Source organism: Trichogramma pretiosum, unplaced genomic scaffold (genome assembly GCF_000599845.2).
Source record: "Trichogramma pretiosum strain Unisexual culture from Peru unplaced genomic scaffold, Tpre_2.0 scaffold21, whole genome shotgun sequence".
NCBI lineage: Eukaryota > Metazoa > Arthropoda > Insecta > Hymenoptera > Trichogrammatidae > Trichogramma > Trichogramma pretiosum.
In genome coordinates, this window is record NW_019640940.1 from 903,417 (window position 1) to 918,754 (window position 15,338).

General features: G+C 37.6%; 1 protein-coding gene across 1 annotated transcript in view; it reads left to right on the top strand.

Annotated features, from left to right (window-relative positions):
• Positions 1-15,338, top strand: part of LOC106659899 (unconventional myosin-Ie-like) — an 88,078-nt gene that overhangs the window by 12,162 nt on the left and 60,578 nt on the right. Inside the window, exons 3-11 of the mRNA XM_014382652.2 lie at positions 12,497-12,622; positions 12,705-12,794; positions 13,758-13,852; positions 13,962-14,139; positions 14,210-14,372; positions 14,462-14,569; positions 14,652-14,780; positions 14,849-15,045; positions 15,128-15,295. Coding sequence (XP_014238138.1) covers positions 12,497-12,622; positions 12,705-12,794; positions 13,758-13,852; positions 13,962-14,139; positions 14,210-14,372; positions 14,462-14,569; positions 14,652-14,780; positions 14,849-15,045; positions 15,128-15,295 — 1,254 coding nt within the window. The remainder of the gene's footprint in view (positions 1-12,496; positions 12,623-12,704; positions 12,795-13,757; positions 13,853-13,961; positions 14,140-14,209; positions 14,373-14,461; positions 14,570-14,651; positions 14,781-14,848; positions 15,046-15,127; positions 15,296-15,338) is intronic.

Here is a 15,338-nt window from a genome sequence, read left to right on the forward strand (position 1 = left end):
TTTATGGACATTTTTCTACAATAGCTCATAATCATAAGATTAAGCTGAGGTAATTTTTTTGCTTTTCATGCAGTAATGAAATAAAGATTTTGAAGTTTATATACGTATCAAACTTTAATTTAAAAAATATATATTCAGCTCGGCTGACGTATTCATCAAAATCCTTGAACCTGTTTATTGCTTCGGTATCTCTACTTTAACATTCAACTTGACTTTTATTGGTGGTATGGTATGTTATCCATACAATAACTGATTATATTTACATTCTTTGAAACAAAATTAAATTTATTTAGATGGTTGTACATTTGGGAAATAATTTCAATTTTGCTTTGAAAATGGGCTTTGCATTAATGGTAGGAATACAGTTTTTGATTATGTTGATCTACCCTACTCAAGAATTATCAAGCGCCAGCAGTCATATTTATTTAAGTTGGTAAATTCCGAAGAGAAATGTAACTTCATATTTTTTTTCTCAATTATATAGTCTAATAATAAGTAATTTTTAACCAAGTGTATTATAACATTCATAAATATTTATGATTATATTTGAACAGTTACTTTACCGAATGGTATAGATTTTCCCCAAAAGTAAGGGGTCTCTTGCAAATCATGATGATGAGATCTATGAAACCAGCGTTGGCCAATTTTATTCCACCAAATATATCATTCGATTTTGAAACATGCACCTCTGTAAGGGCGACTAATTTTATTTAATTTTTCTTCTTCAACTTTAATGTTTGATTTTTTTAATGTTTGATTATATTTCAGTTTATTCGCTTGATAATGTCATATATCACTGCCTTGATATCAATTGTTACATAAAAGTAAATGGTCAAGTTATTTGAAATTGAATGAACTTCTTTAGTTATTCATACTTTTTCAGGCCTTTAAAATTTTTGTCTTAAATCATACAAGAGCTATAACTACCACTTTACGGCACGGCATAGTTTAGGGCCCGAGCGCAGCAAAGAGAATAAATGAAAACTTATAACCCGCAGTGCTATAAAAACTCTTTACTTGAACATTATCCAAATAGAAAAATTGTGAAAAAACTAATTTCAAATTGTCTGTAACATGAACTAGGTATCGCGTCTCATAAATATACTTTCGTAGGAATTATTATTTAGAAGCTCGTTCTGAATGTTATTATTGAATAATTTTACATAAAGAAAAATAAAAGTAAATTTTATTATTATTACTATCATTATTATAAATGTTTTTTATATCTATTTTGGTTTTAATAACTGATAAATATTTTAATGCACCTAGTATAGTTTACATGTGCCGTATTTTTTTCAATATTTGAAGCCAAGTTCTTAAGTTCGCGGATTCTATGTGTCTTATATTGTAAACGTCTAAATACGTCGCTGAATTGTCAAAATGGCCTATTTTACTAAAAGAAAAAGTATATTTCATCAAACTCCACTCCTTAGTGACTTTGAAGTAGAAATTGTACTCAAGGAAAGCGGGTACATTGTTATTAGACTTTTAACAATATTTGGTCTGTGGCCTTTTGGAAAAAAGAAAAATAAAATGATTTTGCCTGCAATCATATTCTTCTTATATCTTTTCTTACTGATATTAAGCGTAAGGAAAAATGTTAAACTATTCACGATATGATATAGTGATAGTGTAAACATTAACTTAAACTAGAAATTATTTATTATACAGCTCTGGTGTTTAATATCAGAAGTGACAATAAATAGTGGGAGTATAAACGTTATAACTGATTGCACTCTTCAAATTGCCGTATTGACATTTATCACATATGCGTTATATTGTTTTGGATTTCACAAAAAATTCATTAGTCGGGTAATTTTTTCAATTTTAACACTAAAAATTTTAATATAACGGTTTTTTTCTGTGCAATCTATTTTTGAAGGTACGATTCGTTTTTCAAGAAATGGCCTTATTTTGGTTACAATCTAATCCAGAAGCAAAAGTATTTATGAAAAAATATATCCAACAATCCAACTTTATGTCAAGCATTATGAGTAGTGAGTGTGCCTGGAAAAAATTAAAGTAATTTTTTTCATCAATTGTATTTTAAGTTTTTATAGCTGTCGGCTTTCTTGCATACTCTACATTGCCAGTGATGATACCCTTGGTAGCAAATATATTATTGGGAAATAAAACATACAAAATGCAACTTTCATTACATTTGACTACGGAATGTATTGAAAACGAATATTTAGTTTATTTATTTATTATTGGTTTGATGTTGACAATGGGGGTTGCAATGTTATACTGTACAGGCATTTATACCATACTATCGATGTGCTTATTTCTCATTGCAAAATTTAGATATACAGGGTAATATAACTATAAATTATATAACATAAATAATAACTTATTGAATCTCTATCGTTATTTTTGTTTCATTCAGACTTATTCTTGAATCAACGTTTGATTCACCGCTAATAATCGAATTTGTTGCGAAACAGGATCAGAAATCAATTTATAATCATTTTTCTACGATAGCTAAACAACATCAATGTGTGCTGAGGTAAACAATAAATATTTTCAAATGCACAGATTTAGAAAAATGCTAAAAAAAACTTGGAAAATTTAAAGATTAGCTGATATATTGGTGAAAATTCTTCAGCCTCTGTATCGCTCTGGTCTGTTGGCTGTAATATGCAATTTGACTTTTACTGGTGGCATGGAAAGTTATCAATAATATTAATTCTATTTTTAAACTTAAAAGAAAAAGTAAACTTGCGATTTTATGTTCAATTAGATGGTGATACATTGGCAAAGTGATTTAACTTTTTCGTTAAAGATGGGTTGTGGAATTATCGTTCTCGTGCAATTATTAATTGTAATGACATATCCTACTCAAGAATTATTAAATGCCAGCAGTGATATACATTTAAATTGGTGAATATCATTAGAGTATCGTAAATTAATTGTTTATTCGTTAATGTGAAAATTAAGTGTTACGTTCACATAAGGAGTAAACGCTACTGTTAGGAATCGAAATTATAATTTTTGTTTGTTTTATAATTGTTTCTATAAGTACTTCTTGTTTCATAATTATTTCTTTAGTTATTTTGCTGAATGGTACGGATCTTCTACAAAAGTAAGAGTTCTTGTGCATATCATGATGTTGAGATCCATGAACCCCACTCTGGTTAATTTTATTCCGCCAAATATATCATTTAAGTTGGAAACTTGCACCACCGTAAGTGCTATGACCAATCCTACTTTATTTTTCATCGTTGAGAGTTAATACTTGAATTTTTTCAGATTATACGTTTAACTATGTCTTATATCGGTGCCTTGGTAGCGATTGTTTCTCTAGAATAAATTTTAAGTTATTCAAATTAAATTGGATTTTTTAATATATTTTTGTAGGTAAACATACATCATAATGTTAAATAGAGATTTTATTTTAACTTTGTTTTTGAGTATTCTAATTTTAAAATAAAATGCAATAAAAAAAATAATTCACTTGCAACAACGACTATAAATAGTGATTCATGAATTATTATTGCATTTATTTTTTCTTTTTTCACAAAATACGCAAGCTACGATTACTACAGATCACTTTTTAAAGATGTTAAGTTTTCCCATCGAAAGTAGATATGAATAATATGAGTATCTTTTTTGTATTATATTTTAAAGAAAACAAAAGTTCTTATTTTTATTCACAAAACCACAGTAAACTGTCAAACAATAAGAATTGTCTTGTAAAAGTACGTGGGATTTAGAGCGAATCTGTGTTCAACTCTATACCAAATGAATTAAATGATATATCTTTTACGGGAGAAAGCAAATTTATGCTAGAAGCAGTGTAGAGTTCGGACAATAATCCGATGCTCGAGTCTTTAATTTATGTCATCAAACGAGTGTACATCTGTAGGTATACATTTGCGTTGGTTTATTTATACTTTTTTCTTTTTTTTCACGTCCTTTGCATGCCCACATAATATTTGCACCGTCAATGTATCAGCTGTTACCGAGTGGTCGCGCCTCTAATACTTGGCGGTGTATTACACGGCAACTACGGCGGTGCTCCATCTATTTTTGAAGCATTACACACAGGGCAGAAGTTTACGTGCTCTCAGCACACGAATCTATTGGAGTTGCGTTTAATTAATAAGAACTTTGATTGAAACAACAGAAAGTAATCGTAATTTAATATTTTTAGTATTTGATACTTGAAATTTAAAATTCAACCTTTTTTGATTCAAAATTAAATTAAATTATTGTCATCTTTTTTGTTAAAGTTTTGATTAAATTTTTTTTCGAAGCCTGAAATTAAAAATTTATAGTACTTTACGATACTAGTACCAGAAGTAACACTTTTTGGCACGGCGTAGTTTATTCGTAATAGCTGGGCCGAAAAGTGTCAATTGTATCATAAAACTAAATTTCAAAGTTAATTAGGATTAAATTAAATACTTCAGTTTCATCGATATCTCGTTTTCTCAACATAATTCAAATTCATCATAATTCAAATGGAAGAATCACAAAAAAAAGTATTTTTTCATCCTCCACAGAATAATCAATGAATTTACTGCATAAATCTACCATGAATTAGTTACGTAGTACTATTGTGTAGCTCGTTTAGTTTGTTATTGTTGAATTATTTCCCAAAAAGAAACTGAAATTCAATGTTATTAAAAAATAAATAAATGTTTTTCATATCTGCTTTGCTATAATAATAATTATTAAAATAAAGTTAACGATACATCGTCGACGAGAAAAATCAAATCTCCGTTGAAAGTAGTGTAGAGTAGCGCCAATAATCCGGCCTCTATTCGTCACTTGTCGTCTTCAAACGACTACACTCTTACGTTTGTTTGTTTATACTTTTTCCTTCATTTTTACATCCTCGCGTGCTCGCGTAATATTTGCGTCGCCAAGGCAACTTAAGCTATTACCGAATAGTCGCGCCTGCGATACTTGTTAAGGCGACGTATTACACGAGACAAGTACTCGGCCACGCTCCATCTATTTTTGTGAGGCACTGCACACAGGGCAGAAGTTTCCGTGCTCTCGGCGCGTTTATATTCGTGCACCGTCATCGCGTAGATAGTTAAGCGCGTGTATAGCGTCTACACTCTCGCGCGTCCATTAAAGTTAGCGCAGAAAATATATATTTCCCTCGGATGCTTCCGGCACTTTTTTACTTACTGATTTCCGGACGCGGGCGTAGTCGCCGCCGACGCGCGATCGATTTCTTTTGGGCGGCTGATTGAACGATAAGATTTTTATAAATCGCTCTAGCGGCTTCTGTACGTTCAGGAATATATATTTTTTAAATCAGAGACTCGATCATCAATAAAGTATAAATTAAAAAAGAGACAAGTTGGAATTTCACTCAGTGAATGAGCTAAACGTTTTTTGTCTCCACAGCTCGATCGCGTATTTATACATATGTTAGCGCGACTTTGCTCGCGTATATACACAATGTATCCCACACCTCGCGTGCTCTCTCTCGCGTACAAAAGAAACCTTTTGTGTATATAAGCTCCAGTTTATAATATTCACGCGCATCGTGCGCGCGGCTGCCTCTGCCCGTGTATCCCCGATGCGGTAATTTCACTAAAGTTCACTGGACTGGGAATCCATGCCAGAATTAAATGCCCCCGAGAGCAGCCTCGGGTTCTTTGACTTTTGTTCTGCATTCTCGGCACGCGGATTATTTTTGTGCCTATATATACTGTCAAGTGGGACTCTTTTTATTTTTATTTTCAAAGTCAAGCGAAGATGATGCCGTCATCGTCGTCATCTCGAGAGCTTTTCGACCACGTGTCGGCGGTGGGTATACAGCTAAAGTCTAGCCATCGTCTCAATCGATTTAAATGTTTGTATATAAGTACAATAATAAATCAGCACTGGAAAAAGAGCTGCAACGGAACTACCCACACATTCGAAAGCGGCTCTGTATACGAGAGAGAGAGAAAAAAATGAAACATTCAAGGTTGCGCACGCGAATTAATCTGCATACGATATCGCCGCGGAGATTATGCTTACCCACGCTCTTGCTCTCGCGGACATTTTGCAAAATATACATGTAAAAGAAAGAGTAAGAAAAAAAAATTACACTGCGCCGCTTTTATATGTATATCGCGGAAAATAATGACGGACTTTGCTTACGCCGCACGGCTCTGCAAAGCGAAACGTGCTGTACCGTGTGTGTGTGTGTGTAGAAGCCAGAAGGAGATGAGTCACTCACGTGCGTACGGCATTTGTATGTATAGCGTACTTGTGTACATGTGCTGTATTGAGAGTAAGACTCGGTGTAACAGGTTCATTGAACTAGTTTTTCGCGCAAACTAAGGAAACCTTGTCAAAGCGACTCGCGCTTTTTCTTTACTTGTTATCGGTACGTTTCGTTACGTCATAGTTTTTTCTTCGTTTTTCTTTTTTTCCAACCAATTTTCGTCGCCGAGGCGTTTTTAAATTCTTCTTTTTTCTTATTTTCTTCGTTGGAGTGTAGTGCAACGAGTCAGCGATTTCGTCAATCGCGTGTTATTCTTTTCTCTCGGTTATTAGAGTGAGAAGTGCGTTTCGAGTTTTGAACGAGTTACACTCTGGTCTACTTTATTGTCTCATCGTTCGAGGAAATGTTTACGAAACAGTATTTGAAGTAATTTTTTTTTTCATTCTCACGGCTGCATAACGTTTTTCTTGATAAAAATACTTTTACTCGTTTCTCTGCTTTAGAGCTCGTTTCATTAAAAATAAAAATAAAAATAAAAAAACTTTTCTAATGTGTTTGGACAAATGCAAACTACATCCGAGTATACTTTCTAAGCCGGACTTATAACTATGCAATCTTTTATGAGTTCTTTTTATGTCCAACTTGTTTATTGATGTGGATGATGAGGTCGATAGCATACTTTTACAAAAGGCTAACCTGTAATTTTTTTCTTTTAAATATTCATTGACTGGATGTCAAAACCATACGAGCAATCTTAATACTTTTCTATTCAATTTAAATTTTTGCCAAAGGTTGGCTAATTTATTATTGGCAATTTTTATTGTTGTCGATTCATGTAAGATTCTTTTCTCGGATTTAATCGTTGAGGAATACAAGATCGTAGGTTCAAAGAATTTGTGTCGCCGACTTAATTGATGCAGCAATGTGTATTACGGAGCTGTGCGAATATGATTTTCTGTCGAGATATATTTCGCTCCGACGTGAGAAAGGGAAAAGCAAGAAACGACACACGCCGATCCATTGTCAACGTAATTGAGGAATTCTGGCGATTCAACCCCCTTATTTTTCTCTTCTTTTTAAATTGAACCATACAGGATTCCACGTTGAGTCATACTGTCGATTTCGTCCGTTGGTTTATTTACTTTGTTTCGCGCGACAGAAATTATAATCTTATCGGATTATGGATCGCATGTGAATTTAACGTATACGTTGAAAAAATTAATGGAACAAGTTTTAATGCGCTGTCAGAGTAGTAATATAAGATGGAAGGAGAAAAAATATTTCTTTTCAAAAAAACTACAGACACTCGAGTGATTTATGTACCTACGGAATACCAAAATTGTTCCGAACAAATTTCTATTTTCGCAGCTTCTGATTTCAGACACGCGCGTTTCTAGTTGCACGAGTATAGCAAAATTCTATTTTGAATCCTTCGAACGTCCAATCACCCAGTTTCGCGCCGAGCGAATCTTTCTCAACCACGGCTGTGCCTCTTTTAATTTGCAGGCGCGCAGGAAGCAACAAAATGCATATTTATTTTTACTGCCTCTCTGCCTGCCTCGTTACTTTGTATATCGCGCGAGAAAGACGTGTGCGCGCGCGCGCTCTCTGTGAGAAAGTGTTTTTCTTGTCTTTGTTGATACTTTTTTTTTCGTTCGTTCGTAAAGCACAAAACTTTCATCGATAAAAATTGTATTTCTGAAATTAATTTTCGTTCGCTCGACATTATTATTCAAAGAAAACCGTCGATCTCGGTATTGACTTTTTCAATGTAGACCGAGCCCGATTTGCCATCTATGATACACGTATTAATCCGAACGAGAACAATTTTCCATTTTCTACCGGCAAAGCTTTTTATTATTACACCTCGCCGTGATAGATCGATCGTTCGTGACTCGATGGCATAAAAGTTCGATGCTCTCTCACTCTTACTCTAGCTAGTTGCGGCTCTCTTACATATAGCCGGCGCGCGTAAATGCACGGTTACCGGGCGCTACCGATCACGTAGTAGGAAAAAAAGAGTGAGAAAGGGCATAGACGAGGCATCGCACGAAATCATTGAAGCGCTTTAAACACAATGCATTACGATTATTTCTTTTTTCCTTCTTTTTCTCTCTCTCTCTCTTCTCATTCACCATCGCTACTATATACTACTACCCTTTGCTCAACCGTGCCCTAGCTATTCTCGGAATCGACGTGCTATATAACACTATATACATCGTTGTTGCAAATGAATTTCCGCGTTCGCTACAACGATCTCGATGCCGCGCGGCCTGTAATTGCCCGATGATTATACAGTTATAAATTAGAAGCGCGAAGTCCGCAGCGGTGCGTATGTATGATACGTATAAAAGACGACGTACATCTCGTCTCATTTTCTGTTTTATCCGCGACTATTTAAACGTGTAAAATGGGTATTACAAAAGAGAGAAAACACGACTTAAAAATCAGAGAAAAAAGAAGCTCATTAACGGATTGTGATCGATGAAGATTTTGGAATCGCTCGTATCACGCGATCCTCCTCTCTCTTCGTGCTTGATATCACCTGCTCGAGCTGGAATCGCGTAATCGTACACACTCCGCACACATACACACAAATCGCATCCGAGTGCAAACCTGCAAAGTGAACTAAATAAGTTGCTAAGTCCATTATGATTGCGAACGAAGTGGAATACGAAAATAGACTGTACGTATGCGCGCGTGCAAGCGTGTATGTGTGTGCGCGTATTTAATAGAATAAGAGCCTACTCTGCTTTACTCTTGATAGTCTGCCTTCGTGCAAAATAGAGAGATAGACGACGACGATCGTCACGCTGCGCGACACAATTGCAGCAGCGATACTCGAATGTTTATCACCGTTATTATTATTTATTTTTTTTGTTGCTCCCACTATACGCGACGCACAGACGTGATAATATTCATTGCTTTATGATAAAAAGCGGGCCGGTATATATGTATTTACATAGACGACGACACTCGCATGTTCTAGTTGCTCTTACCGCATAAACAGTAGAAATGGGGGAAAAAACCACACAACAACGAAGAAAACACACACGTGCCTGGCGTGAAATCGCGCCAATTAACAAACGAAACATATCGAATCAACGAGCTCGCGATAAATTATTACACGCTTAATAAAATCGTCTCGCGTTTGGAAATCGGTAGTGTAGCGCCTTGCATCCGTCATCGCCTCGCGCTCCAATCGTGATGATATATAAATTGCAACAATGATCTGTGTTCTATACGTGCGCGGGACGCCCGCCTCTGCGGTAGGCGTGTGTATATGTGCGCGTATTATGTATCGTGTTCGCGGCGGCCTGCGGCACCGTTGCACAAAGATGCGGAACATCCGCTACTACTTATACAGCCGCTGCTAATTAAATGTAATATACACGCACGATATAGGCAATGTGCCAATCAGCGTATAGGAAACGCAACGATAATATCTCCGCGATTATGAAGTTTTGTCGATGTACATAAACTGACGGAGGCTCGTTCGGTGGCAATGTGACGCGTTGCGCACGATTATCAGCAGATCTCTCGGAAGGATATTATTCGAGGGATCATTCATGCGGGTGCACGACTCGATGTGTGCACTCGTCAACTATAGTACGTTCTTGAAAATCATTTTTTATCGTAGGCTGGATTTCTTTCGAAAAGCATTTTATACCAAAGCTGAAAAATTAGCATAGAGTATTGATCCACGAATAGAATGGATTTCGAGTGCTCTTTAGGCTTTGAAGCCTGCACCTGCTGAAATATATATTTTAAAAAATATCACATAGTTCTCGGTGCACGCAGACACAAGCGTCTTCTTTAACGTATAAAAAGCTCGCCAGCGATCTCGCTTACATGCTGCGGGCCACGCGCACAGCGCAGCAGTTTGATGATTATTAAGTACACACAGACGCGAGGCATTTAAAATTCGTCCTCGTGCGCACAGTAGTAGTAGATAGCTCTTCCTTGGCTCTTTCAAGGATGACATTATACGTGTGCATGTCATGCGGGGTCACACACACACACACACAACGTATAGTATATAAGAGCGTAAAAGCCAAAGAGCTCTTATCCGGCACCTTCTCGCGCGCTTACTATCCTATTCTTCTCCTCGTCTTTCTGCCTCTTCATCTTCGACGCGCGCCAGCGAGAAAATTTTCCCCTTCAAGAATTTCGCTCGGTTATGTACGTTCGTAAGAGGCCAACGCTGAATCGGCGATTTTTTTTTCAAGCGATAGAAAAAATCCTTAGGATTAATGTAAAATTAAACGTCGCTTTGATCGGTAATAAATGTGCGCGGCATCAATTGTCTAATTGTCGCAAGCTATAAGCTGCGGCGAAAAATCAATTATATCTGACTGTGCGCAAACGAGTATATGAATCGGCGATCCCGCTCTAGAAAAACCTTAGTCATCCGCGTGGAGAGATGATGAATAAAAGTCGCATGCTGATCTAATTGCAGAAACATTGTGACGAATGATTTTTCAAGGTTTAATATTTAAAAAATCCTCGCTTTTCCATCCGGCATATTACTTCTATATACCTCACCTCGAATATTTGAGGCTTACAAGTGCGCAGAGATTTTTTTTCATCGATCGCGCCCACACTTACTGTACTAGTCGTCTGAGTAAACATAATTTCGCGCAACCGAAGCTCTCCGACGTAAGACGAAGACGCTTTTTGATCCCTGCGTGTGCATATAATATTTAAGGCGTCTAGAAATATACGGCGAACGTGTAATATATTTTTGAGCGGCGGCTGCTCTTTATTTATAAACGTCGGCGTCGTCGTCGGGCGCGAGAGCGAATAGACACGACGATGATGATGATTGCGTCTTTGCAGACGGTGCGTTTCTTCCTTTTGTTTTTCGCCCTATACGCACACATACACACACGAGCATATTATACATAAGTCGCGGAAGAGCCTCGCGTTGCGTCGGACGTTTTATTTACAGTACACATACATATATCGCGCGCGAGAAAAGCCGTTACGCTTGGCTTATTCTTTTTGGATAGAAAACTGCCTGCGTTACATTTCTCGAGCTCGAGGCCTTAGATAATACTCTCCTTTATCATTGCGCGCATTGTTTTCCACGCACTCGGGAGAAAGCTGCGCGCATACCTAAAAAAACTTATATGCCGCGTTGTGTGTATCAAACGACGAGAGCGTGTGATTCGAAAGTCATTTTTATTTTTGCTAAACGTTGCTGCGTACTTTGCGCTGTATTCCGTGCGCGCCGCCTCGACAATTATTTTTATATTCGTCTTCGACGACAGTTCTTTTTTTTTCGTGCTTTCACGCTCGTTAGGTGTATTTCTATACCTACAGTCTCGGTACGCGCAGCAGTGACCCAGATTAGAGAAATGAATTTTCACTCTCGCTCTCAATTAGCTTTTGAATATAGTTACAACGATTTTAATGTGCGAATTAATGGCCCCCCGTGCACATGTTTCTATACGCGCGGTCGGATTTTTAACTTTATTTGGACTCGGATGCGCGCGGCGCACATAAACACGAGCTAACGAGGGCCTTGTGTAAACACGAATCGTATATTAAGATGAGCGTTGTGAATTATGTGCCTCTTGCATTTTGCCCGCGTGGCCGCGTCTCGGCGAACTTGTAAAAGCTTCGAAATATATACATGTTGTATATAATTGACCGCTTTCATTATACGCGCGCAGGACGGAAGTGACGAAAGCTGCTCTCCAGACGTATAGAAATGTGTATACATTAATGTACACGATATAATATATACCGGCGGCGGCCGTAGGCGCACAGAAAAAAAAGCCATCGCCTCTCGTTGCTGCTGCTGATGCTGATTTCGTCAGATAATAGATTGCAACTGCGTCCGTGAATTCGCATGCGCCGTTATAACCGATTTTCGTTCTCCTTCGCGGTTTGCAGCTACGATTCGAGCGAGCGCAATTTTTTTTGCTCATTTTTTCCTTCTGCTCTTTTTGTGTCTATCGTGGCTGGTTTATTTTCGAAACAAAGAGTTGAAAAAAATATTTCATGGTCTAATTGTATGAAAAATTACGCACACAATCACAAAAAAAAAAAAGAAAATAAGGTCATCTACAATTGACTGAATTCGTTTAATAAATTTAACCGCGGGGCAATTTAATTTCCCTAAATATAAAAGACGCGTATTCAGTGCGCGCGGATGTATTTCATACTCCTCGTCGTCGCAAAATAATAGTTATAACTGGCATTATTGATGTTAAGGCTTGCGATACGTTTAAAATTACAACTTTGACTAGATGGTATCATTATTTTTGCGCCATTACGACATTAATCAGTGTATACGTGTTTTTCGTGTTTCAGGTTTATCACTGGCAGAGTCAGAATGTCAAGGTGTCGGGCGTGGACGACATGGTCCTGCTGCCGAAAGTCAGCGAGGACGCCATCATGGAAAATTTGCGCAAACGCTACATGGACGATTACATATTCGTATCCTTTTTTATCAGAAAACTTCATCGAAAAATTTATATTACCTCTGTAATTTTTCCTTAACGTTATTTTCTACACGAAGACATGCATCGGCCCCGTATTGGTGTCCATCAACCCTTTCAAACAGATGCCGTACTTCGGAGAAAAGGAAATTGAAATTTACCAGGGAGCGGTGAGTCTTCTTAATTTTGCTAATGCACTCGACTCGTAATGTACTCTAACCATGCCTCGTTGGCTCGGCTCGAGAAGCCTGTAACGCTGCAACCTCTCTTGCTCACCGGTCGCGCGCTCGGCGTTGCTGCAGGCGGCGCTCTGCACGAAAGTTGATTCTCATCGAAAAAATAGGCCGAGTAGTTTTACGCTCTCGCGCCTTATTTTTTGATTTTTTTTTTTTTAATAATACGAACGATTAAGGCCAGGTTTACTCATTATTACATGCAAGATAATCATGTGATAATTCGACTGGAATTAGCGCGAAAAAATCCAAATTTAAAGAATTCCTTTTGGGTAGATAAATTTTGTTTTAAGGTGGCTAGTCAGTAATCATAACAATAGTACAGCGAGGCGTATGTCCGTCTCTTTCTCGCATTAGGCAGGCACCCGCTCGCACTATTCGAAATCAGTGATTTTACGCACATTTTGTTTAATTATTCATTAGTTAGGTCGATGAGGGGTAATTTTTAACATACCAATCGAAAGGTAGTGACTTGAAGCATAACATACTCGTTTTTGGTTAAGATCTGTTGTTTACTAAAAAAGTTATGGCGTAAAATGTATGAAATTATGGTGGCCTCCCATAAGAGCCCGTGTTAAATTTGCTATTTTAAACGGCTTCGTTCTCAAAAATTAGTTCGATAACCCATGCTGAAATTTCTACAGCATATCAAGGGTACTTTAAATGACATTTCTGCAAAGTTTCATAAACATCTGTTGTCGACCCATTTTACTGACTAGTCACCTTAAATTTTGTTCATGAATTAATTTCAGAATTACAAATTAATACAAATTCTATTGTAAAACATATTTTTTTATCAATTGCTGTGAAAATCGAAAGATAATTCAGTAGTTCGCGAAGTGTGCTTAAAAGGCAAAAATAGTGAATTCAAATGATCAAAATTGATTTTATTTTTCACAGGCGCCGTACGAAAATCCACCCCACATCTACGGACTCGCCGATGAAATGTACAGAAACATGCTGATCGACAACGAGAGTCAATGCGTAATTATCAGGTAAAGTATCACTCACATTTCGATAAAAAAAAGTAACACATTTAACATAACCCATTGGTACTGTTACATTTGTTTATTACATACAGCTGTTATTCTTTTATTTCCTTAGCGGTGAATCCGGAGCTGGCAAGACAGTCGCGGCGAAGTACATAATGTCGTACATCGCCCGAGTCAGCGGGGGCGGCGATCGCGTGCAGAGAGTTAAGGACGTCATACTCGAGTCGAATCCATTGCTCGAAGCCTTTGGCAACGCCAAGACCGTCAGAAATAACAACAGCAGTCGATTTGTAAGTTTGCTGCCATCACTTTTTTTTCTTTTTTTCATATCCTATATTTACGAAAACTATTTTTTTACAGGGCAAATACGTGGAGATACAATTTCAATCGGGAGGCCAGCCGAGCGGTGGAAAAATATCGAATTTCTTGCTGGAAAAATCGAGAGTCACTTGCCACAATCCTGGCGAACGAAATTTCCACATCTTTTATCAGCTCGTGACGGGTGCCAATTCGCAGATGAAAGGTTGGTTTGGATGAACTTCATCGATATCATACCGAAGAATTATTCGATCGATGCCGATTTTATTCTAATTCCTCATTTATATTGAACAGCTGAATTCGGTTTGGTGGATTTGGACTACTACAACTACTTGAAGAACGGAGGCAATCACAAAGTCGACGGTACAAATGATGCTCGCGATTTTCAAGATACTCTCAAGGGTGACTATAATCTCTTCTATTCACCCGTAATACAACATTTTGAATCATAACTAAACGACGTTTTTTTTGCGTTGAATTTTAGCTCTGAGCGTCATGGGCATGAAAGAAGCAGAAACGACCGATATTTTGAGATTAGTCGCCGGCGTTCTTCACTTAGGAAATATACAATTCAGCGAGAAAGGAAACTACTCGCAAGTCGCCGATAAAGACTGTAAGTGGCTCGCGTTTGATCTTTATACACAATCTTTAACAAATTTTTCTCTCTCGCCGCACACACAGACTTGGACTTTCCTGCTTTTCTGCTTGGCATCTCGCCAGAGCAGCTCTCGCACAAATTGACGTCGCGCGAGTTCGAGTCGAAATGGGGCAGTCAATCGGAGAGCGTCGACGTGACGCTGAACGTCGAGCAGGCCCTCTACGCCAGGGACGCCCTCGCCAAGGACGTCTACGCGAGACTATTTGATCATTTGGTTAAGGTAAAGAGGCTTTTTTTTTCCTTCTTTTTTACAAAATTCCGTCGATCGTATTTACTCAGCTGGTGATTTCATATTTTTCCAGAGGGTAAACACGGCTATGGAAACTACGCAGGAGGCTTTCGAAATCGGCATCTTGGACATTTACGGATTCGAGATATTCGAAAAGAACGGCTTCGAGCAGTTCTGCATCAACTTCGTCAACGAGAAATTGCAGCAGATCTTCATCGAGCTCACGCTCAAGGCGGAACAGGTAAGATAGATGGACAAATACCCACACGCACACCTCTCATTGA